Source organism: Macrobrachium nipponense, chromosome 34, assembly GCF_015104395.2.
Source record: "Macrobrachium nipponense isolate FS-2020 chromosome 34, ASM1510439v2, whole genome shotgun sequence".
NCBI classification, from domain to species: domain Eukaryota; kingdom Metazoa; phylum Arthropoda; class Malacostraca; order Decapoda; family Palaemonidae; genus Macrobrachium; species Macrobrachium nipponense.
The window spans coordinates 14457542-14483105 of record NC_061095.1 but is presented as its reverse complement, the minus strand read 5'-3'; the positions used below and the strand labels follow the sequence as shown (position 1 = coordinate 14483105).

Below are 25564 nucleotides of genomic sequence, written 5' to 3'. Positions count from 1 at the left end.
GGCTGTTTTACACTTGTTTACGGTATTGTAATTTCATTTTCCTAGGATATCTTCCGCCGGAAGTAAAACCAATAACGTCAGGCTATGTAGGAATGTTTTGGTGTAACCAGGATGGTGAATTGGAAGTTGATCAACATTCCTTTGTACATACTGGCAGGGGTACAGTGTGTGATTTTGGAACTACTAGATGTGAAGAATGTAGGGAATTGTTCTGAGAATTTATGCCTGAATATGTGAGATATAGGAAAGACTGGAACTAATAGATTGCGAAAGCAATTAGTTAGATCAGGACTTAAACCTGTCAGGCTATCCCTACTCAGACTAGGCATTTTAGTAGGCTAGTATTGACTTCCATTGTAGCTCCGCCTTCTGCTCCCCATTCGGTTCAGGAAAAGCGTAACGAGAAGTTAGAACATTAACCTATTTTTAGTTCTAATAAAGTTTGAACTTAGTTCGTGACGGGAACGTTCGGAATCCCTCCAGTGTGTGCTCATTTTCGCATTCCCTGTTAGAAGCAAGGTGTTGGTGCCCTCGTCTGTACGTAGCCCGAGCCTAGGACTGCCCTGCGACAGTTGGAAACGTCTGCTGCCCGGGGAACCGGGTCAGTTCTCGGGACGATGGGATTCTGTGCCCCCCAATACCTACTTCGCCCTTTTCATGGTCTGAATCTCGTTTAAAGCGTTCGCCAAAGGACCGTTAAAGAGTTCAGATAAGGACCGTTTCGGTAAGCGTTAATTCTCGCTCCGTAGGCGCATTCTGTCGTCTTCAACACCTAGTTTGAGGTGTTAGCATGCATAGGCCTAATAATATATGATATAGGATAGAAATTTTATTGAGATGATAATGTATCTGTGTACACCGAGTTCTTACACGTATAGATATGTCGACTTGGTTAACTGTTTATCTCTCTTGTTTTTGGTTATTCTAAATTCTTGTTTGCTAGCATATTCCCCTTTCTTCGTAATGCTTGTGTTTGTTTTTTGCGTGCTTCCTCTTCGGTTATCGGCAAACCTCTTACTACTGCCTCGATTAATGTTCCTCTTTCAAGTCTACACTGTCTGTAGTATCTAAAGTTCTCACCGAGTTAGATATTCTAGCTTCAGAGATTTCTAACTTAGTTTCATATAGGAATGCTTTCAAGTATATACGATTGCTTTCGGACGAGGCGGGAGCGTTGTTGTAACTTCTCTCCCACCGCCTCCCACCTTTTTGGCGCCTCGTTCTCTCTCTCCCTCTGTCGACTCGTGTGGACTGCAGACCAGGGTTCCCAGATGTACGATAATTATTGTACGAGTACGATAATTTGACCTGTATGATAAACAATTATTAATCAAAATACGATCATTTGAAGAGATTTGGTACGATAATTTGGTCTGATACATCTGGGAACCCTGCATTTTGTAACTTTTCTCGTCCTTGGACACAATTTCCCTCTGTGTCTGCCTTGGCTTGTCGTCTTGTCTTTTAAAGTCGTGGAGAGCCGAAGGCTGACTTTTGCTGTACAACACATATTGGTCCTTTAATTGTATTTAACAGGAGGTTCGCTTTCTTTCTCTTTCCTGTGGGGAAATGAACTCGAGACTGACAGACATGCTGATGGATTTTCAGTCTAACTTGAGTTATTACAGTTTATCTACGTTGTCTCGTCTCTGCAACTTCTCAAGAGAGGTGGAGACGCCAACCCAGCGGAGAGTTTTTAGCGAAGAAACAAGTAACTCATTTCTGATGCTGCAGGGTAATATCCTCATGCTGATACTCACTCTGTTTGGAAGAAGTGAGAACACTTTCACTTCCTGTCTGATTTTGCAGCTCGGGATTATCTATTGGTAGTTTTATTTTATACCTTTCAGGGATAAGTGCAGATTCAGGTTTTGGGATATGGACAGTTGCAACCTCCCAACATTCATGGAGAGACTTGGGACTAGTATGTTATATGGTGGAGACGGTGAAGGGCAGTTGTGATGGTTTTTGGTTGTCCTCCACTGGTTTAATCTCCCTCTTATAGCTCCCTTGTCTTCAGCAGATCTCTCAGTCTCTTTTAGTAGGAGATTGTATATAGAGGGAATGATGGTCCAAGGTAATTCTTTAGGAAGACACCCATAAGTAATTGGAGATATTCTTGGACATTTGGAGACTGAATAACAGTGTCTGCCCATATACTTGTTGGTTTTCTAGCATGGTTTTAGTGCCTTTCCAAAGAATGGTCAGACTTGTGGTATACATGCAGAATGTATTCCACTTACCATACATCCACAGTCATGTAAGTTCCTTCAAGAGGTTTTTACTAGAAGGTATTGCTGTTTTGTGCACTTAGTTTGGGTTAGTGTGCAGCCCTCTATAAGTTATGTCAGGGACTTGTTGCCCATTGGTAGATGGTGTTGACTCTAGGAGCAAGACACTTCTACTGAATCAGTGATTCAAGTTAGCCCACTCGGTCAACAGTATTCCAAAGGCCAAGAACCATTTGCTTCTCTGGCCCAATTTCTATGCATTATGTTGTTAATTCTTTATATCTCCATTCTTATCTAGTGATGTGGCGATGATATTTAGTTATGCATGCTTGTCGGTCAAGATGAATAGGCATGTGCTGCTTGAAGATTTTAGACCTGAAAGAAACTTCCTATATGGTAAGGGCTTTTCCTCATTAGGAAACATGGCCTCACGGGTTATTTTCAGATAATCATGCTCAATTAATGTACAGTTTCAGTGTAAGAATTACGACTTACAAATAACTTTCCTTAAATTTGTAAGTAATCCAGAACCAACTTTGGCTCCAGGACTGTAGGAGGGACACTGTAACCAGGAATCGTCCATTTGGTTCTTAAACCTAATTTCAAGTTTTGGTCTTTTCCCTCTGTCATGCAACACAGAGTTTAACTAGTGTCATTACACTTTCATGCAACATAGAATGGTCTAACTAAACCTGGTAAAACTTTTTAGATGTCAGGGCAGTGGAAAGACATCAGGATGCTTAGCAGGTTTATTCCCGGTCAGAAACAAAGTCTTTGTGGGAAGTTTGCTGCTTTGAGTGAAATGAAACAACATATTGGTTTGATCATCCATTCTGTGGAAGGACAGTGTTTTAGCAATTGGGGATTCAGGAAGAACAGCTGCCTACAAGGGCTTTGACATCTGTAAGTTTGGCACCTGGTGTGGATTTAAGGAACACTCATTTAGCTTCCTAGCAGGTAGATGAACAGGGACATCCGAATGATTACTACTACTTTGTTGGCCCTCAGGCTTGAGCAGTGGATGTTTCCTTAAATTTTGCCTAATTCAGACTCATAGGCCTGCCCCTTGTATCTACTCTGAATTCTATTGAGCAATTTTATGTTCAAGAATTGCTTAGTCTCCTGTAGAGCCCTTGTAGCCTCAGGGCAAAACTTTTCAGAATTTCCAATGCTCTTGGTAGATGGCTCATTCTTCCGTTGAGAAGAAATCAACTCTACTACGCAACTCCATACAGTTCCATTGACATAGGCATCTCCTTAACTGCTTGGAGGTGTTAGAATGTCCCCTCCCAATAATAAGATTTTCAAGTTATGATAGGATCTGTCCTTAATTTTAAGGGGGGTCAGAAGCAGTGGTCTGTGTGTGTTGCTGAGGGTACCATTCTGGAGGAATTTTCAGCACCTGGAACCTTTTAGACGTCAATGTTTTCTGTTTAGAGGAGATAGGACTTTTCTCTGTCTACTTCCAAAGTTATCGTTCCATACATACTTTCCTCGATATTGCATCAAGTACTTTTAGATCTTGCTGAGGACCAGCACTGCAAAGTGTTGAGATTGGAGCCCCTTCATCTCTATATCAGTCTCTCTCTGGAGTTTAGCTGTGGGTCTAAACTTTATCTGAATTTACTGTAAAACCTTTTATTTAGCAGTGGTAAATAAGTAAATTTACTGTCAGCACCCTTCTTTTAGCTGGTGTAAAGGGAATGCTACTTATCCTTTCTGCCTTAGAGCTTAGGGTGATGTTAAGGCTATGGTTTACAGTTCCCTATAAGAATTCCAATTTAACCCCTTGGGGGGGGAAAGGAAACTTCTCTATCCCGCTGAGCATTTAAATTTAAAGGTTAAACCTACAACATTTTTTATCATCCTTTTAGAGACCTTGAACATCTTTGTCAAAGGTAAATGCTGGAAGAGGCAAAGTTAACTTTTGGTTTTGTGGTTTTAAGAAAAACAGATGAGGTCAAAGGTTAGCCTGGAAGAGGGAAAAATCAACCTTTTGTTTTGTGGTTTTAGAAAACCTAGCTGTCTTTGCCAATGGTTAAGCTTGAAGGCAAAGATAACTTTTTGTTTTGTGGTTTTAGAAAACCTAGAATGTATTTGTGAAGGTTAAGCCTGGAAGAGGCAAAGTTAACCTTTTGTGTTGTGATTTTTAGAAACTTATAATGCCTTTGCCAATGGTTAAACTTTACGACAAAGTTAACTTTTGTATTGTGGTTTTAGAAAACCTAGAATGTATTTGTGAAGGTTAAGCTTGGAAGAGGCAAAGTTGTTAACCTTTTGTGTTATGATTTTTAGAAACTTTGTCAAGGAACACAAGGTCCTCTGTAACATATGGATAGGCTAGTGCATGCGAACTAGCTCCATTTCTTCTACCTTATTGAAATTAAACATTCATAATGTGAGGAGCAGTTGCAACTTCATTTAGTGTTAAGTCAATTTGTCGCTCCAGAATAGGATTGATGTGTCACAGTATAGAAGTGCAATTCAGTTTTGCCTGATCACTACCTTAAGTATACAGAATTGTGTTTGAAAAAAGTAAAGCCCTTAATCCACTACTAGTAGTGGGTAGTCTTTTCCCGAATCGAAAAAGAGCAATTCTTTAGGCTCTTTTGTTTAAATCCTGGGTTTTAATATTTTTGGGGAGCGTGAAGGTACAAATTTTGTATAGGAGCGTACCTGCATATTGTAAAGGTATTCATTTTAAGTGACTGTCGTTTGATAGGGCTTTTGGACCCAGGCACAGGGGTCCCTCATACCGCTTGCGTTTCATGCTGGCTGAATCGAAGCCGTTTTCTCTGCAAGGCTCCTCTTTGCTGCATACGTATGAGAGCCTTGCTCCCTGAATGGAATCCAACTTCTGGTGGTAGTAAAATCCACCAAGGATTCCAGATCAGGTGAGAATGTTTTGGGTTTCGTAAAAGAAACCTTAGCTCGAATGGCTGAGCGGAATTTTGTCTAGCTGCACTACCCACCATCCTCTTCTTAATGTGGGAATCAGCTAAATTTAACAGTAGGTAAGATTCATCTTAAATAATATAAATTTTCATAATAAAATTTATTATTTGGATACTTACCTACTGTTAAAGTAGACCCACCCAGCCTCCCCACAACTTAGTGGGCTGTCAAGGAGAATTCTGACAAGAGCTAAAACATTCGAAACACACCTGGTGGAGAACAGGTAAACTAGGCAGTCATCCGGGCAGCCATTCGATTTTTTTGTTTGAATGCCGATTCGCCTAATCAGCGGGGAGATATAGCTAAATTTAACAGTAGGTAAGTATCCAGATAATACATTTTATTATGAAAATTTATATATTCCATGTATTTAAATGTCACATTACCTATAATGATGGACTTGTACGGAGACAGTTAAACCTATATGATGGACCTTGTTTAGTATCACTGCTTCGACCTGGTTGCATATAAGTGGGAACAGAGACATTTAAAATGTAGATTTTAATGGATAATGTTAAAAAAAGATTCACTCGTCGTCTGCAGTAGTATTTGGAAATCTATTTTGTGAATGAAAATTAGTTTATTTTTAAAGTAGGATTATGTGCAATATGTTTCAGTACAAATTAACTTGTTCATATGAGGTTAATTACTTATTGTACTTTCAAGAGTTGTTATGATCAAGTTATTTTTGTACAGTTCCATGATAAAAGTATTTCCTTATCCTATGATACATATCTTAATTTCACAATACTTTCCAAACTATATATTAGTTAAGAATTTTGAACCAGTGGTCCAGGTAAAATATCTTGTATTAATGACGATTGCATTCCTTACTCTTTTATAAATGTCCTGAGTAAAGATAGATGTTAATCAAGCCTTTGAAATACTCATGAGAGAATGCCTTGAAGTTTGTCTGTTGCAAATCACACTGTGGCTAGTTATGAGCATAGAAATATGTATCATTGTTTCATTCTTATTGGTGGTTATAGTACCATTTTGAAGCTAAATACTGTTGCTTTATTTTAGCATATTAAAAAATGGAAAACTTTAAAATTAAAAGTCAGAGTGACAAGTTGAAGGTGACCAAAAATTTTCAGATCATCATCAAAATTTCAACTGTTGTTAATAGAAAGACATCAATTAAGATTATCGGAACGTCAGAGGGTTACAGTGAATGTTCATCGGAAAAGTGGCACTCCCATTGTACCACCTCACTGGAATTTCATTGTTTACTGACCTTTTTGGGTTTTTTGAAGAGTTTTACAGAATTAATATAGCTATATATGTACTATGCACTGTATACATGCCCTTGAAGTCTTATTTACAGTAATTGGATCATTTCTTTCGTTTTTTTTTTTTTTTTGTTTTTTTTTGAATACGTAATTTATTTCAGCCCCTCCTCAAGTATTCATTATGTGTACCGTATAATTTTAAGAAAGAAAGCAAGAAGTATGCAGGTAAGTTATTGGTAGGAGAAAATATCACCATTGGACAGCATGGTTGTAACCTCTTGTGGGTGAAGATAATTATGTATTATCAAACACATCTAAATATGACTGCCAATTTTCTTTAGTTTTACATTTGCTGTGCTGTAGATTTTATAGTGAATTCCAAGCCATTTCTTTCTACTCCATACTGAATTGTCCACAGGTGTGAAGATGCAACTACTAACGACATTGACCGAGATGATGGGATCAACACTTCAATGTTTTACATGCAATTTGGAACTGCGCAGGTAAGGAAGGTTCATTCATTATCATTTAATCATCATGCAGTACAGTCGACTCCCACATATTTGTGGATTTTTCTATGGAACACATAAATGTACACATTATTCATGGAAAATTCTCATTTTGTTCATGACACTTACCTGTCAGATATATATATATAGCTGTATTCTCCGAAGTCCGACAGACTTTCAAAACTCCCGGCAAATGCAGTGGTAGGCCAGGTGGTTAGTACCCATTCCCGCCGCTGGGAGGCGGATATCAGGAACCATTCCCATTTTCTATTCAGATTTTCTCTGTCGCCGGTACTGTCAACACCTGTTTTCATTACCTCCGTCTTAGGATTTTGAAACTTCACAGCTACTTGAGTATCTTGATTGATTTTGGTTATTGATTCGGATTTGTGGCTTGGCATACGCTATCGTGGTTTGATTTTGATTTTGGCTTTGACTGTTCTTTGGTTTGTTCATGAATCTTACCTGCCAGATATATATATAGCTGTATTCTCCGAAGTCCGACAGAATTTCAAAACTCCCGGCACACGCAGTGGTCGGCCAGGTGGTAGTACCCATTCCCGCCGCTGGGAGGCGGGCGTAAGGAACCATTCCCATTTTCTGTCAGATTTTCTGTGTCGCCGGTGTAGTCAACACGTGTTTTCAGCACCTCCGTCATTGGATTTTGGAACTCTTTTGGCTACTTGAGTATCCCGATTGATTTTTGGTTATTTGATTTAGATCGGTGGTTAGGCATTCGCTAATGGTAGATTGTTTTGATTTTGGCTTGATTTTTCCTTAAACTTACGATGTCTGGATCTAGTTCGACTAGCACCAGAGTATGTTGTGTGGAAGAATGCAAGGTTAGGCTACCGAAAACTTCGGTAGACCCTCATACAGTGTGCGCGAATTGTAGGAAACATGTTTGTATGTTTGATGACCGCTGCAATGAGTGTGAAAATATGTCTGATTCTGCGTGGAAGGCTTATGAATCAGAGAATAGTAAACTAGAACGTGATAGTGTAAGGAGGTCTTCCTCCAGGTGTGTAACACAAGTTACCCGTCCAGTAGAATTTATCCCTATCTGTGATTCTTAAATCTTTGCGTAGCCTGGAATCATGTTTGCATTGGAAAGTTTTAATAGTGTAGTGAAGTGTAGTGATAATGCCATGAGTTTTCATTCTATCGCGTAAGCGTATAATTTCTCATTGACAAAACACTACCGCGTGATGGCTCTCCCTACCTCGGCGAGGCAGAATGTAGTAGGGAGGTAGCTGTCCAAGTGTCTACAATACTCTACGTTTGTTCATAAAACTTACCAGTCAGATATATTTATCTGCCGGGTAAGTGTGAACAAGCGTTGTTGTATCATAGTAATATTATTTTTGCCCTTACGTCATATTACTATCAAGCGGTTGTATGGTTCAAGTTATATACTCCTACGGAGGACAACCAAGAGTACGATTATTCTTATTACATTTAATCGGTTCTCCCTGCAACTATTCAGGGGTTGCCGGTTTCCCTATTTTTAAACATTTAAGGTATTGTTATGACAATACCAAGTCAGCCTTTTATATTTAGCAAATTCAGTTTCGATTAAATATACCAGTTTGATGGTTTTTTCTTTCTGCTCTAGGATGATAGAAAACCTATTCATTCGTAGAATGGAGTAGCTGGCAACTCAGGCAGAGCAGTGCGAGAACGACGAACGTTCTCTGCTGTCACTAATGCCAGCTCAGTTCCAGCTGATTGTCTGCCATGCGCGGTAGGTTACGTCTCTCTCTCTCCTGCGGGATTGACAGACTAACCGTATTTCTACCCTACAATCACGGCTTAGCCTCGGGTTGAGGGGAATTCTAGCATACATGACTGAACATCTTCACTTTGCAAGAATTTTTTCCAAAAAAAAAAATAACAATAATATATATATATATATATATATAAACCTTTTCGGTTCTGTTTACCGCAAGGTAACAGAATTCTGTCCGTGTCTACCGTTGCATAGCACACATGATTTCCCTCGAAACAAGAATGATTTGCAAGAGATGCATTCAATTAGCACGCCGAGACGTCCCTCGCTCGGTTATGAGGGACTCTCCTTCCGCTGCCAAATACGACAGCGCTGAGCGTGTCGCTCGGCAGGACGCTCGGCTGGACGCTTGGCTGGACGCACAACGTAATGCTTCTTCAGACATTCGCCGAGAATCAGAGAATAGTAATGAATCTCAGGAAGGAGACTATTCCCTGAATAGACTGAAATTCACACCCCTCCAGTTTTTCCTGCAGAAAAACTGGAATAGCATAGATGATCTAGAAATGATTCTGAACATCTCTCATAGTCAAGATTCGTCTAAAGGTGATGTCATGGCTCATAATCTCATAGAATTCGAATCTTGAAAGATTACTTTCGTCTTCAGAGACGTCCTCCCCGCGCAGGAGTTGGATCTCTCGGAGGGTCTCGCTCCCTCTGAGGAGAACGAAGACGCTAGATGTCGCACAGGCGGCCGTCGTCTTTGGTTCCTCGGAGGGGGACGCTTGTCGTCCGTTAGCTCCTGCTTTGCGGTAGTCTCCTGGGAAATTGGAAGACTTTCCACCGTAAAAGAGAGCTAAGATGTATGATGTATGTCGCACAAGCGGCCTTCGTCTTTGGTCTCAGGGAGGGGGACGCTTCACGTCCTCTCTCTCTTCTGCTGTGTTGCGATCTTTACCGGAGAGGACGTCTTCCGACGAGTATGCTTTTGAGCGCTTACATCGCTCCAAAGATATATCCTTGGCAGTCCATGTGAGAAGGAGGAGGGCTTCCCCTCGCCCATCGTCTTCTCAAAGGATCAGCCCTTTGCCTGAGAAGGAATGTTCTCCATCGAAAAGGATGATTGTGTCTTTGCAACAACAGCTTGTTTCGTTGATTGCAGTGAGAAAGGCAAAGCCACATCGCGAGAGGAAGGATGATAGGCTGCCAATCAAGAGTCCAGGCAGTCCCCTTCTCCTTCTCCTCGTTCCGCTCTTTCGCCTGTTGCTTCGCTCTCTAGATTTCGTGCAGCTCCCCAGAGGTTGTCTAGAGAGCATGGTTACCATCTTCCCGAACGTGTGTCAGTCGAGAAGAAGAGGAGGTCTTGGTTCGATGGCTTCGAGCCTCTTTTGAAGAAAAGTTTCAACCTGCGGCCCCTCAGTCTCCTCCTTCGCAATTGTTATCTTCGAAGGACGACTGGCTCATTCATGCCTCCACTCAAACGCGGTGTCTGAAGGATCTTCAAACAACTTAATCATTAGTGAAGTCCCTGGGACTACTGGTGAATTTCGAAAAGTCACATCTGATCTCAACCCAATCCATTGTGTATCTGGGGATTCAGATGGATTCAGTGGCTTTTCGAGCTTTTCCGTCCCAGGGACGTCAGCAGCAAGGCTTAACAGTGTCAGCCTTCCTAAGGAAAGATTCGTGCTCGGTGAGGGAATGGATGAGTCTAACTGGGGACCATTTCCTCGCTGGAGAAGTTTGTTTCCTTAGGGAGACTGCACCTCAGACCGTTACAATTTTTTCTCAAGTACAATTGGAAAGAAAACAAGAATCTACACATGATCTTGGAAATTTCAGGAGAGGTAAAACATCACTTGAAATGGTGGCTAGATCCAGTGAAGCTGTCGGAGGGCGTGTCTCTCAAGCTTCAGAGCCCCGACCTAGTGTTATTCTCCGACGTGTCCACCACGGGGTGGGGAGCAACATTAGGGGGGAAAGAAGTGTGAGGCACCTGGAGAGGGGAACAGGTGTCCTGGCACATAAACCTAAAGGAGATGGCAGTCATCTTTTTAGATCTCCAGTTTTTCCAAGAAAAAGTCTCTCATCGAATAGTCCAAGTCAACTCAGACAACACCACAGCTCTGGTGTACTTGAAAAAGCAGGGAGGAACACATTCTCGGTCCCTTTTTGCTCTGGCAAAGGATCTTGCTGTGGGCAAGGGCACTGGACCTCACGATCCTTACAAAGTTTGTAGCAGGAGTAGAGAACGTCCGGGCAGATCTCCTCAGCAGACGAGGTCAACTTCTGCCAACCGAGTGGACTCTGCATCAGGAGGTATGCCAAGATCTGTGGGGGTTATGGGGACATCCTCTCGTGGATATCTTTGCGATGTCCAGAACGAAGAGGCTTCCACTGTACTGCTCCCCGGTACTCGACCCAGCTGCAGTGGTGATAGACGCACTTCTCTGGGACTGGACAGGGATGGACCTGTACGCTTTTCCCCGTTCAAGATCTTAGGGGAAGTCATGAGAAAGTTTGTGGCGTCGGAAGGGACGAGAATGACTTTGATCGCCCCATTCTGGCCTGCAAGAGACTGGTTCACAGAGGGCATGGCCTTCGTAGTAGACTTCCCGAGGACGCTTCCAGTAAGGACAGATCTACTCAGACAGCCCCACTTCGAGAGGTACCACAGAAACCTCTCCGCTCTGAGTCTGACTGCATTCAGACTATCCAAAAGTTGGCCAGAGTGAGAGGCTTTTATAGGTCAATGGCGAAAGCTATCGCCAGTACAAGAAGAGCGTCATCCAACGCAGTGTACCAATTGAAGTGGACAGTCTTCAGGAGTTGGTGCAAGAAGAACGGCATTTCCTCCACCACGACCTCTGTGAGCCAGATTGCTGACTTCCTTTTATATCTGAGAAGGGATCTAAAACTTGCAGTCTCTACAATCAAGGATATAGGAGTGTGCTTTTTAGTTGTCCTTTAGGCACGAGAGGGCCTGTACTTGGCGGACAACAGAGACCTTCACGATCTCTTGAGATCTTTCAAAACAATTAAGGTTCAACAACCCAAGTAGCCGTCTTGGAACTTGGATGTAGTTCTGAAGTTCTTCATGTCCAGTCCATTCGAACCTATGCATGAAGTGCGAGCTTTTATGAATTCTTGTTGGTTCCATAACAATATGTCATAAAGGACATATGAGCTGTCACTTACGGGAGATGCAATTCTGTGTTGACCTCCCATTACACAAACGATGTCAATTTAACCTACGAGAGATCCTTCTCTCTTGGTTATACATGTCTGTGGATACGTTGCTGGGATAGGGAGCCGACACTGATCCTTAACTAGTGAGTTAATTTTTAGTTTAACTTGGTGATTTTTATTGGGGTTTGTGAAAGGAGTTTGGGGATAACTCTTTTCAAATAAAACGCTAACCCTCGTGTTAGGATCAGGTGATCGGGATCGGTGTTGTGCTCCTTAATTATGCCAATAGGCATAGGTATTTGGTCATAGAAGTGGATTAGCACCCATTGATAAATGCCAGTTAGGCTCTGCCGAGTAAGTGGATAAGACCCCATCGGCAGACCCACAAGAACTCTTAGCCATAGGTCACATACTCGCTGAGGCTCTTGAGACGAAGCAGACTCCTAAGCAATAGCTAGGAAGTCAACCCTCCATCTGTAAAGATAGGAACCAAGGTTTATAAGAGGTCCTTCTGATAACTTGTGGTGTTCGGTCAGGAAGCCAAGTTTACCAATGTCAAAGAATGCTTTGGCTTTTTTCTTGAGGGACACCATCAAGGAAGCGCATTCATCCTGTCAAGACAGTGATATGAAAGTGTTGAAGGTGAATGCGCATGGAGTGAGGGCTATTTCTACGTAAGTAGCCTTCCAAAAGAACATGGCACTCAATGACATCTTGAATGCCACATTTTGGCGTAGTAATTCAGTGTTTGCCTCTCACTACCTTCGGGAGGCGAGGATTACATACGAGAACTGCTACTCTTTGGGCCCATATGTCGCAGCAGACACTGTATTGGGGACAGAGAGTAGCACTCTCCCTATCATTTAGGAAATAATATGTTAGTTTGGACTTTTTAATTTTATTTCTTTTTATTTTTTATTTTTATTATGTTTATGTAGGTGTTTAGTTTTTTGTGGTCTTGGGTAGGCCGCCTTAGGCGGACTTCCCTCCATTAGCCTTGGTTATACGAAGTTTAACCAGATAGGCTAGGTCAGGTGGTAATGTTTTTGCTTCGCCCTCATAGTAGGGTAAAATGTTTTTGTCACAGTGTGGTCACGCCCCCGTTGACAAATCATCTGGAGCGCACCAGCTACATAGGTCACGTCCTTGCTGGCACCTCCAGTGAAGCATTAACAGCATTCGGTGTCTAAACAACACCTATATGATCTGTCACATTGTGGTCACGCTCCCTGTGACAGTTCATTAGAGCGCACCAGCTACACAGGTCATGTCCTTGCTGGCACCTCTAGGAATGCAGTACCCGAAATTGGAGGTCTATAATGTAGGATCTAGTTGCATTGTGGTCACGCCCCCGTTGACAGATCCTCTAGAACTCAACAGCTTCACAGGTCACTACCTAGCTGGAGTCTCTAGTAAAGCAGAAGCAGACTTGGGTGACGGTACTCACGAAGTCAGCTATGCTAACAGGTAAGGAACCAAAATATCAATCATATATATAAAATTGTTTCCCAAATCCGAGTCTGTCTCCCCCTTCCTCCAAAGGTGGGATTCAGCTATATATGTATCTGGCAGGTAAGATTCATGAACAAAATGATATTGTTGTGATACAATAAAGTTTGTTCATACTTACCTGACAGATATACATAATCAAAGTGCCCACCCACCTCCCCTCAGGAGACAGTGGCACTAGAAAATCTGACAGAAAATGGGAATGGTTCCTTACGCCCGCCTCCCAGCGGCGGGAATGGGTACTACCACCTGGCTGACCACTGCGTGTGCCGGGAGTTTTGAAATTCTGTCGGACTTCGGAGAATACAGCTATATATATATCTGCCAGGTAAGTATGAACAAACTTTATTGTATCATAACATTATCATATTAAGATGTCGGGATCTAGTTCTACTAGTTTCAGGGTGTGTCGTGTGCAAGATTGTAAGGTGAGGCTACCGAAAGCTTCGGTAGACCCCCACTCGTAATGCACGAGGTGTAGGGGGCATGTTTGTTTGGTGAATGATAGATGTAAGGAGTGTGAGAATTTGAATGATCATGAATGGAAGACGTATGATTCTTATATTCGCAAATTAGAGCGTGATAGAATCAGGAGGTCTTCCTCCAGGAGTGCTTCACTAAACAAGAGTAAGGGTAGTATTTTGTCTCCTTCTAACCCTCCTGTAGACTTTGATATACCTAACCCTGCGGTGTTGCTTTCGGGCACGGAGGTTGTGTATGCAGAAGGGAATGCCCTTTCAACCATTATGGAGTCAATACGTGCCCTAGAGTCGAAAGTGCTGGCTCTACAATCTAGTGTTGTGAAGTGTGGTGATCGTGTTGGTGCCCCTAGTGTTGTGGAGGGGGCGTCAGATTGGCCCTATAATGCCTCTAGGCCGGGACCTTTGTTGGACTCCTAGGACTCAGGGAGTGGGCAAGTCGAAAGCCGAAGGAGGGTTACGGGGACTCCCCACCGATCTGGCGTCCCTTTGGCAGGACCTGAAGACGCTTCCCAGGCTGCCAAAGATCGTGCACGTGCACGGATCCTAAAGGATTGCTTTTCGTCCTCCGAGGCGTCCTCCCCACGCAGGGGTTGGAGCGCTTGGAGGGCCTCTCTCGAGCAGAGTGGCAAAGACGCAAGATGTCGCACAGGCGGCCGTCGTCTTAGCTGCCCTCTTAAGAGAGGTTTTAGAGAAGAGGACGCTTCACGTCCTCTTTCTCGACCTACGTTTCAGTCGTCTCCTGAATGCTTTGAAGACATTCCGCCACAGAAGAGGACTAGGACTTCATCGGAAGAGGACGCTTTTGAGCGCTCCGATCGCTATAAGACGGTTCCTGTGAGAAGGAAGAAGGCGTCCCCTTGCCCCTCATCTTCTCACAGGATCAGCCCGTCTTGTGAACGTGATCCTTCACCTTCTAAGGACATTCTTCTTAATATGCACCAACAGTTGGCCTCGTTTTTCGCTAAGAGAGAGGCAGAACCTCGTCGTCGCAGGAAGGATTTGAGGCTGCCTGTCAAGAGAACCAGGCAGTCTCCTTTGCCTTCTCCTTTGCCTTCTCCTTGTGCGTCTCCCTCCTACAAAGACGCGAGATGTCGCACAGGCGGCCGTCGTCTTTGGCAGGAGGCAAGAGACGCTAGCGGGGAGAAGGTCCGTAAGGCTCGTGTTGACGACGATCGCCGTACGCCTTCTTATGATGAATGCTCTCTTCATGAGCGGCGCATGGCTCGCCAAGATGCCTCTCTCGTAGCTCGTGTTGACAAGGACGTTTTTCTCGACGTTCGTCGTTCTGCTCTTCAGGACGCTCCTCAGGACGCGTGCGAGGACGCTCTTCAGGACGCTCCTCAGGAGCGTGCGAGGACGCTCTTCAGGACACTCGACGCTTTATGGATCAAGACGTTCATCAAGAAGTTCGTAAAGACGCTCGCAAGGACGCTTCGCAGGACGCACCTTTACCGCAGCCTCGTAAAGCTTCAGCGTCTGCTATTATTACTTCGCATTATGGTAAGGACCCTTCTGCTGCTGTAGTTGATGAGGGGGAATCTTCGGGTGATTCGAAGCCTGAGGAGGAAGAAGAACCTGTTGCGTCGTCATCTTCCGACTACAAGGTGTTGACCCGCCTTTTGCAAGACTTTTTTTTTGCTGATAAGTTTCAGCCCTCGGCCCCTCGCTCTCCTCCTTCGCAGCTGGCTTCGTCGAAAACGAGGAAAGTGCCAGGCTTCGTCAAGATGGCAACCTTGCTCTCTACGAAGAGGGCATTCAAGAGGATGAGACATCTGAGACATTCATGAGGCATCTGGTATGAGACGGGAGAGGAAGCGGGTTTGAGAGTTCCTTCCTCCTCTCAGGGTGATTTTGCCAGCCTGGTTGATGCTCCGAGGAGGTCACTCCTTTCTTCAGCTAAAGTTTCCTGGACACTGTCGGAGCTAGATGACCATATGAAAGGCTTGTTCAAGACGTTGGAGGTTTTTAACTTCCTAGATTGGTGTTTGGGAGCCCTCGACCTACAATCTCGGAGCCCTGACTCTCTGTCTTTCGAGGAACTATCCAGCGTCCTATCCTGCATGGATAAGACAGTCAGGGATGGATCTGATGAGTTGGCTTCTCACTTTGCTACGGGTATTTTGAAGAAACGTGCATTTTTGTACATGCAACTTACCCGGCAGATATATACTTAGCTATAAACTCTGTCGTCCCGACAGAATTCAAAACTCGCAGCACACGCTACAGGTAGGTCATGTGATCTACCATTCCCGCCGCTGGGTGGCGGGATCCGGAACCATTCCCGTTTTCTGACAGATTTTCTCTGTTGCCAGGGCCGACAACAACTGTTGTTGGTTCCTCCTGCTTGGAATTCTCCTCGTTCGCCGAGAATTTGTTTGTTGGATTGACCTATTGGTTGAAGTGAACTACTTTTTTTTTTTTTTTTTTTTTTTTTTTTTTTTTTTTTTTTTTTTTTTTTTTTTTTTTTTTTTTTTCTTTTTTTTTTTTTTTTTTTTTTTTTTCTGGCTTGGCATACGCTTGTTGTGGACAGTTTAGGAATTTGATTAGGTTTTTTCTCTCACGATGGCTGACGTTAAAGTAACACCTTTGTTTAGAGTGTGTGCAAGGGACGAATGTAGGGTTAGACTGCTGAAAGCAGAGGTAGATCCTCATACGGTATGTGTTAAATGCAGAGGTTCTGAATGTTCTTTTGACAATACTTGTGCTGAATGTGAGGGACTAACAGAACAAGAATGGAAGAATATATCTGCTTATATCAAGAAACGAGAGAAGGATAGAGCTAGGAAGGCTTCCGCAAGGAGCTCAAGTAGGTCTTTCTCATTTGAACCTGAGATAGAAACTAACAAATAGATTCTAACTTTTCTCCTGTAACCTCAGCCCCTTCTCCCTGTGTTGAATCTAAGGATTTGTTTTCAGAGATGGAGATTATGAAATCCTCTATCAGGGAGCTACAGGAACAATTAAAGGCTATGGAAGCTAAAGGTAAGAGTGTAAGTGACTTGTGCAGTGACCCCAGTGCAATGAAGGGGGCGTCTGATCGGCTCCGCATTGCTCCTAGGCCTAGACCTCTTTCAAACTCCCAGGACCAGGGGAGGAGGAATGTCAACAGCCGCAGGGAGGATGTGGAGCATCCCCAACGATCAGGCGTCCCTTCGGTAGATCCTGAAGTAGCAACCCAGGCTGCCTTGGATAGCCGTAGAAAAGGCATCCTGAGGGAGTGCTTTTCAGCTTCGGACTCCTCATCGTCTAAGCGTGGCTGGAGTTCTGCTTCTAAGTCTCGTCCCTTGAAGAGATCGTGGATTTCGCCTGAAGGAGACGCTTTTGACTCGAGCCCCGAGGGCTTCCCTGAGGATTTTCCTTCGAGCAGTAAGAAGGCTAGACGACCGTCTCCAGCTCCTCAAGATCCGGCCAAACTCTTCCTGCTTAACCTTCAAGAACAGTTGTCCTCCCTGGTAGGCGCTCTCCCTAAGGATTCTACGCGCAGGAAAGACGCCTCCCTACCAGTGAAGAGATCGAAATTTTCCGCTACTAACAAGCGTTCATCTCCTTTTAGAGGACCCCTCAGGAGCTCTTCTATTCGTAGCAAAGTTCCCAGCAGTAGCCGCTCTCAGAGGAGACGCTCAGCTACAGATTCGCGGAGGCAGGCGTCAAGAGCCTATCAAGAGCCAGGATCTAGTTAGGCGCCAGGAACTTTTCAGGCGCCAGGAGTCGAGTAAGCGCCAGGAGCCTTTCAGGCGTCAGGAGCACATCAGTCGCCAGGAGCCCAGTAAATGCCAGGATTTCGTTAGGCGCCAGGAGCCCAGCAGGCGCCAGGAGTCTAGCAGGCGCCAAGGACTGAACAGGACCCCTTCACACGTAATGAGCTCTTCAGGGAGTAGGAGCCCTTCTCCTCGCAAGACACAGGATCCTGACAAGAGATCTTCTACCTTCAAGAGCTCCCTCGCAGCTTGCAGCAGCAAGCATAGGTCACTTGGAAGGCGCTCTCCTTCACGTGACAGAAGTCCCGCTCCTTCTCAAAGCCGCTCCCCTTCGAAGTGCTCTCCTGCAGCTGGAGGGTTAGAGGAAGTCTCGGAGGAAGAATTTCCAGTCGATGTAGTAGTTTCGGACTATAAAAGGCTGTCTTTGCTATTGCTTAAAGAGTTTGGGGATACGCTTCAGCCAGCTGATCCGCCCTCGCCAGGATCTTTGCTTTGGAGTACAAAGTCTCCAAAAGCCTCCTCATTCGTGAAGATGCGTCCGACCCTTAGTATGAAGAAGGCATTCAAAGGATTTGGAGAATGGCTTCAGTCAAAAAGAAGCGGGCAAGACAGTGTTTTCATGCCCTCCTTCCAGGCAGACGGGAAAACCTGGAAGATGGTATGATACAAAGGAGCCCATGGGCTTAGGGCTTCCCTCGTCGGCAGATGCAGACTATGCTTCGCTGGTGGACTCTTCAAGGAGGCGCTCTCTCCTCTCAGCAAAGGCTACTTGGGGGATGTGCGAACTCGACTATCTCCTCAAGGGCCTCTTCAGGACACTTGAGGTGTTCAATTTTATGGACTGGTCTCTGGGAGCCCTGGCTAAGAGAGCCCAAGATCCGGACTTCGTGAGCATGGAGGAGCTCTTGAGTGTATTGGCATGTTTGGATAGAGCTGTGATGGATGGTTCGGTGGAGGTTGCTTCCCTATTTGGCTCGGGAATCTTAAAGAAGAGGTCAGTTTACAGCTCATTCCTGACCAAGTCAGTCTCTCCTCTTCAGAGGTCGGCCTTATTGTATTCGCCTCTTTCTAGCCATCTCTTCCCACAGGACACGGTTAAGGATATAGCCAAATCTTTAGCTGGCAAGGCTACACAGGACCTCCTTACACAATCAGCGAAGAGATTCAAGCCCGCTGTTCCCTTTGCAAAGAAAGAGAAAGCACCTCTTCAGCAGCCCTTTCGAGGAGTCTCTTCTTCTTCGAGAGCCCCTTTCAGAGGTAGGAGACCAGACCAGAGAGGAAGACCTCCCAGGAGGCCTGTCGGGAAGGCAAAATGAGAGATTATTATTTTAAAGTTAAGATTTACCAGCCCAATGAGTTTAACCAGACTCTTACAGTGCTGGCCCGAAATCATTTGGGACGAAATTATTTAAAAATATACGCTCATAAAAATGATATTGTTATGATACAATAAAGTTTTATACATACTTACCTGGCAGATATATACATAGCTATTGACTCCGTCGCGCCGACAGAATTTCGAATTTCGCGCACACGCTAAAGGTAGGTCAGGTGATCCACCGCGCCGCCGCTGGGTGGCAGGAATAGGAACCATTCCCGTTTTCCATCAGATTTTTTCTACACCATCTGTCTCCTGAGGGGAGGCTGGGTGGGTAATTTAATTGTATATATCTGCCAGGTAAGTATGTATAAAACTATGTATCATAACAATATCATTTTTATACATTCAACTTACCTGTCAGATATATACATAGCTGATTCACACCATTGGAGGAGGGTAAAGACAGCTAATAACTGATTTAACAGGAAACACAACAATCGTTGTAGGTAATAATAACATAAAACCTTGGTTCCTACCTGTTTAGACTGAAGACTTCATGGTTAATGCCCAGGAGTCTGCTTAGTCTCAAGAGCCTCAGCGAGATATTGATCTATTGCTAAGAGTTCTTGTAGGTCTGCCAAAGGGGTCTTATCCACTTACTTGGCCGATCCTATAAGGGCTATGTCAAAGGGTTTCAATCCACTTATATGACAAGAACCTTTTTTCTAAGGAGCACAATCCCGATTCTGATCACCTTAACCTAACCAAATGTTGTATCTAAGATTGCAAGAAGTCATCCCCGGAATCCTTGCAAACAACCAAAAAACTCAATCACAATATTTTACACCTAATTCTTTATGAAAAATAAATAAAAATAAACAAATATAATTTCAATTTGTACTACCTCGCTTGTAAGACCTATTCACATTCTCATACTGTCAAAAGCACCACCAAAAGAAAGCCTGTGCGAGCCCAAGCACTCCTGTCAGCAGAAAATCCTGATACTGTCTTAAAAGGAGAGGTCCATGTACGAATTTAGACAATTTCTTTAATACTACTCCGTTTAAAAGGCACATTCTAGTTCCTCACTAGCAAGGGCTATGGCCGCCTGTTCGACACCAAGCACTTTTACCAGTAGAAACAAAAAACCGCCTCAAATAGTGGAGATCTCCGTAATCAAAGACACCGTTTTTATCCAAGCCTATCCTGTAAGATAAACTCAAAGTTCCTTACCTAAACAAGGCCATGGCCACCTGTGCAACAACTAGCCGTCAGGTAAGAAAGTTAGAGCCCATCCCACCAGTATGGTATGGAAGTATTAGACTTTTCATATAAAAAAGTTTAAGGACGGTATGTGTCCTCAGTCCCAGCAACTGTATCCGCAGACACAAAAGGACCTAGAGAGAAGCACTTGTCGTAGGTAATTTTAACATCTCTAAGATAGTGGGATGCAAATACCGAGTTGCATCTCCAATAGGTCGCATTAATAATGTCCTTCATGGACATATTCTTTTGGAATGATAATGATGTTGCCACTGCTCTTACCTCATGACCTTTAACTCGTAATAATTTAAAGGAATCCTCTGCACATCGCTATGAGCTTCCATAATCACACTTCTAATAAAATACGCTAGCGCATTCTTGGACATTGGTCTTTTCGTGTCCCGAACTGCGCACCATAGACTTTGTTTACATGCCTTCAATTCTTCTTTCTTTTTAAGATAGAACCTAAGAGCTCTAAAACTGGGCATAAAGTTCTTTCAATTTCGTCTCCCACTAAGTTTGAAAGACTTTTCACCTCAAAACTCCTTGGCCATGGTTTCGAAGGGTTCTCATTTTTTGCCCCAAAAAACAGAGTTTGAAAGAACAGATGGCTGCGTCTTTCTTAAAAACCCACTCGAGAATCTAGGGCATGTATTTCACTTATTCTCTTAGCCGTCGCTAAGGCTATGAGAAAAAGACACTTTCTCGTCCACTCCCTGAACGAGGCACGGTCGGGAGGTTCAAATTTTTCCGATGTAAGGAATTTGAACACAACATCCAGATTCCAACTTGGCGGAGTAGAGGATATAGATTTTGACGTCTCGAACGATCTTATGAGATCGTGCAAATCTCTATCCTCTACCAAGTTTAAGCTCTATTTCTAAATACCACTGAGAGCATACTTCGGTATCCCTTTATTGTAGATACGGACAGATTGGATTCCTCTCTCAGGAATAACAGAAAAATCTGCTATATTGGTCACAGAGGTATCGGAGGAGGACAGCTTATTCTTCCTACACCATCTTCTAAACACATCCCACTTCGATTGATAGACCCGGATAGTTGACGATCTCCGGGCTCTAGCAATTGCTTTCGAAGCCTTGCTTGAAAAGCCTCTCGCTCTGACCAATCTTTCGATAGTCGAAAGGCAGTCAGAGCGAGAGCGGGGAGGTTTTGATGGAACCTCTTGAAGTGGGGTTGTCTGAGAAGATCTATCCTGTTTGGAAGAGATCTTGGGTAGTCTACTGTCCATTCCTGTACCTCTGTGAACCAATCTTGGATGGCCAAAACGGGGCGATGAGAGTTAATCTCGTCCCTGTTGATGCTACGAACTTCTTCATCACTACTAGCAACTTGAATGGAGGGAAAGCGTAAGCGTCGAGTCCCGACCACTCCAGTAGCATGGCATCCACTGCTATCGCTCTCGGGTCTTCTACTAAGGAGCAGAAGTTCTCTATCCTCTTTGACAGGAACGTCGCAAACAAATCTATCTGCGGCCTTCCCCACAGGTTCCACAGTCTTTGGCAGACTTGCTCGTGCAGAGTCCACTCCGTGGGGAGAACTTGTTTTGTCCTGCTGAGCCTGTCTGCTCTGATATTCCTTTCCCCTTTCACAAATCTGGTCAGGAGGGTAATATTCCCTTCTCCTCCGTCCATGACAACAGATCCTTCGTTATCTCGAATAGGGAGACGAGTGCGTCCCCCCCTGTTTTTTTATATAAGCCAACGCCGTGGTGTTGTCTGCGTTGACTTGAATCACTTGATTTCTTACTTCTGACTCGAAGAATTTTAATGCCAGAAACTGCATATAGTTCTTTGGCATTTATATGCCAATCTCTTTGTTCTTTCTTCCATTTGCCAGAGACTTCTCTTGCCCCTAGAGTCGCTCCCCATCCCGTCTCTGAAGCGTCTGAGAACAATATTTGGTTTGGGTTCCGAACCTCTAGGGACACTCCTTGTTCTCTTTGAGTGGGAGCAGCCACCACTTTAGGTGTTTCTTCACCTCTATTGTTACCGGAAAAGTGTCCGAGATGGCCCTTCTTCCAAGTCCAAGTCCAAGTCTCTTTAGGAAGAATTGTAGAGGCCTTAAATGAAGTCTTCCTAGGGATACAAATTGTTCCAGGGAAGAAAGAGTCCCTAGAAGGCTCAGCCACTCCCTGGCTGAACTCCTGTCTTTCTTTAGGAAGGATGTAACTTTCTGAATCCCCCGAAGAATCCTTTCTTGGGACGGAAAAAACCCGAAAATCCCGAGAATTCGTCTGAATCCCCAAATAAACTAAGTCCTGACTGGGGGTCATCTGCGATTTCTCGAGATTCACGAGAAGTCCTAATTCCTTTGTCAATTCTAATGTTTCTTCAGATCCTCCAAACATTGTTCCTGGGATTTTGCTCTTATCAGCCAATCGTCTAGGTACAGAGAGACGCTTATGCCTTCCAGGTGTAGCCATCTGGCTACGTTTCGCATCAGGTACGTAAATACCTGTGGAGCCGTGGAGAGGCCGAAGCACAAGGCCCTGAACTGGTAGACTTTCCCTTGTATCACAAACTGAGATACTTCTTTGATGACGGGTAATGAATAGGAACGTGGAAATATGCATCCTGCAGGTCTAGAGAGACCATCCAGTCTCTCTTCGCAGGGCTGAAAGTACCGAGGCAGAAGTCTCCATCGAGAACTTTTTCTTTTCTACATATTTGTTCAGAATGCTCACGTCCAAGACTGGCCTCCATCCACTCCGGATGCCTTTGGAACTAAAAACAGGCGGTTGTAAAACCCCGGAGAGGAAGAATCCTGAACCTCTTCTATTGCCTCTTTGTCCTTCATTCCTATCACCATCTGAAGAAGTGTCTCCCTCAGAACACGGGTCCTTGTTATTTCGCCGACAGTTCTTTGGGGAATTCGACAAAGGTGGTCTGTCCTGAAAAGGTATAATGTAACCTTTCCCCAAGACTGCTAGCGTCCAAGGATCGGCTTTCCTTATCGTCCATGCCCCTATGAAGTTTAGGAGTCTGGCCCCTACAGATGTTTGGAGGACTTCGCTGCTACTTTGATTTCTTGAAAGATCTAAAGGAGGACCTTCCTCGCTTTTCTGCTGTCTTCCTTTTCGTTGGAGGTCGAGAGGTGGAACCTCTCCGAAAGGGCACTACCGGAGTACGAGTAGTCTTCCTCGCTACTGGTACTGTTGGTCTTGATTTCTTGGAGGATTGTACTAATAAGTCTTGGGTTGCCTTTTCAGCAAGAGACTTTGAAATCTCCTTCACCAAGTGCGAAGGGGGAAAAGGTGATCCGAGAGAGGAGCGTATAAAGGCTGACCTTTTTGAAGGAGAAACCGCTTTGGTTAGAAATGAACCAAACAATGATCTCTTCTTCACTACTCCTGCTCCAAATAGAGATGACAATTCTCCCGAACCATCCTGAACCGCCTTATCCATACAGGATAAAATGCAATGCAAAACTTCAGGTTCTAAAACATCTGGTTGATTTGCCTTCTTGGCCAGCACTCCAAGGGACCAATCCAAGAAGTTAAAAACTTCTAGTACATGGAAAAGTCCCTTGAGGTGCTGATCCAATTCTGACATGCTCCAATATGCTTTAGCTGTATTCAAAGCATGTCTTCTCGATGCCTCAACCAAGCTTGAAAAATCCGCCTCCGCGGAAGATGGAAGCATAAGTCCCATCGCTTCCTCTGTCCTGTACCAATTATCCCCTCCTATCCCCGAGCTTACATGGAGGAGTGCAAAAAACTGTCTTCTGAGCTTCCTTCTTCACCTTCATCCAATTATTTAAAGATTGAATAGCCTTCTTCATTGATATGGCTGGTTTCATTTTTAAATACGAAGACGATTTAGGAACCTTCGTACTGGAGAACAGAGATCTCGGGGAAGGAGGAGCTGCAGGGCTTAGAGAGTCTCCAAATTCTTGCAGGAGAAGAGAGGCTAACACTTTGTAGTTAGATACCCCCTCATTGTTCGGGGTTTCTTCCTCCGACACTTCATCCAACTCCATCATAGAAGGAGAGCGAGCTCTTTTATTAGAATCTTTGTCCGTAGACCTATTCCCTATAGGAGAAATACTCCTAGAAGGAGAGAGACTGACAGATCTAGAAGCTCTCCCTTTCTTATCCACCAAAACATCCTGAGACATGGAGGTTGAAACCGTAACCTTCGATGTACCAGGTTGCTTCCTTGAATTAGGGTTTCTACTTGTAGGAGACTCGCTATCCGAAGACATTACATGAAAAGATCTTCTGTTACCCCTTATAACTTCTCGCTCTTGCCGCTCTTCATGTTCAGCTGGCGCCTTGCGCCTGACTGGTGCTTCGCGCTTGGTTGAATCTTCTCGCGCGGTTGGCGCCTCGCGCTCGGCTAGCGCTTCGCGCCTTGCTGGCTCCTCTTGCGCTTGGCGCGGCGCCGTCGCGCTCGACTAGCGCTTCACGCCTGGTTGGCGCTTCGCGGCCGTCTATCGCGTCTCGTCTGGCTGGTGCTTCGCGCCTGTATGTCTCTTCGCGGCAGCCTGGCGCATCGCGCCTGGCTGGCGCTTCTCGCCTGGTTGGCGCTTCTCGGCAGTCTGGCGCATCGCGCCTGGCTGGCGCTTCTCGTCTGGCTGGCGCTATGCTCCTGGATGGTGCCTCGCGCCTGGCTAGCTTCTCGCGCCTAGTCGTCTCATGCGATATCGGATAGCGCCTGGTTGCCGCGTCGCGCCTGGTTGGCGCCTCGCGCTTACGTGGTAGTTCTTTGCGGCTGACTGGCGCTCCGCGCCTGGCTGGCGCTTCGCGCTCGGCTGGCGCTTCACGCCTGGCTGGCGCCTCGCGCCCCGAACTCGCAGGTCGATGAAAAATAGACCCTCTTCGTCGAAGAAGAATCTTCTTTTCTGGAGGTTGATAGTAAGGGTTTTTTGACTTCTTCACAGGAAGATTAACATCCTTTCTTCTTGGAGGATCTCTCGAAAGAACCCCGACTAGAGAATCAATAGACTCTTGCATATCATTTAATATCTTCGTCGTTTCTTCTCTCTGGTCTAAACGAGAGGAAGGAGAGCCTTCTTTCTCCATTCCCCACGATTTAGCGGGAGAAGCCAAAACCTTTGCTTTCTTAATCTCTGTCGGGGAGTCCTCCGAAAAACGTTCCGGACTCGAGTTTATGCCCGATTCTTCCCAGATCCTCTTCAAGGGACGAGAACGATCCGCTGATCTCCATCCTCTTTTAGGTGAGGAATTCTCCGATGACGAAAAACATTCACGTGTAGAACGCTTTTTCTAATGCGTTCTCTGGCAGTCTGTGACGTACAGATTCTGCCGAAGAGACGTCTGACTGGTGGGGATCCTCCATAACCTCCGTAAGGCTTTCGACATTCCTTCTCCTCTGGGCTTGGGAGCTTGAAAGAGGTCTAGGCCTGGGAGCGTTGTGAAGCCAATCAGACGCCTCCTCCACTTCACTGGGGAAATTTACAT

General features: G+C 44.7%; 1 protein-coding gene across 1 annotated transcript in view; it reads left to right on the top strand.

Annotated features, from left to right (window-relative positions):
• LOC135207924 (transmembrane protein 179-like) overlaps positions 1–25564 on the top strand; it is a 53351-nt gene that overhangs the window by 7939 nt on the left and 19848 nt on the right. Inside the window, exon 4 of the mRNA XM_064239875.1 lies at positions 6837–6921. Within this exon, the coding sequence (XP_064095945.1) occupies positions 6837–6921 (85 nt within the window). The remainder of the gene's footprint in view (positions 1–6836; positions 6922–25564) is intronic.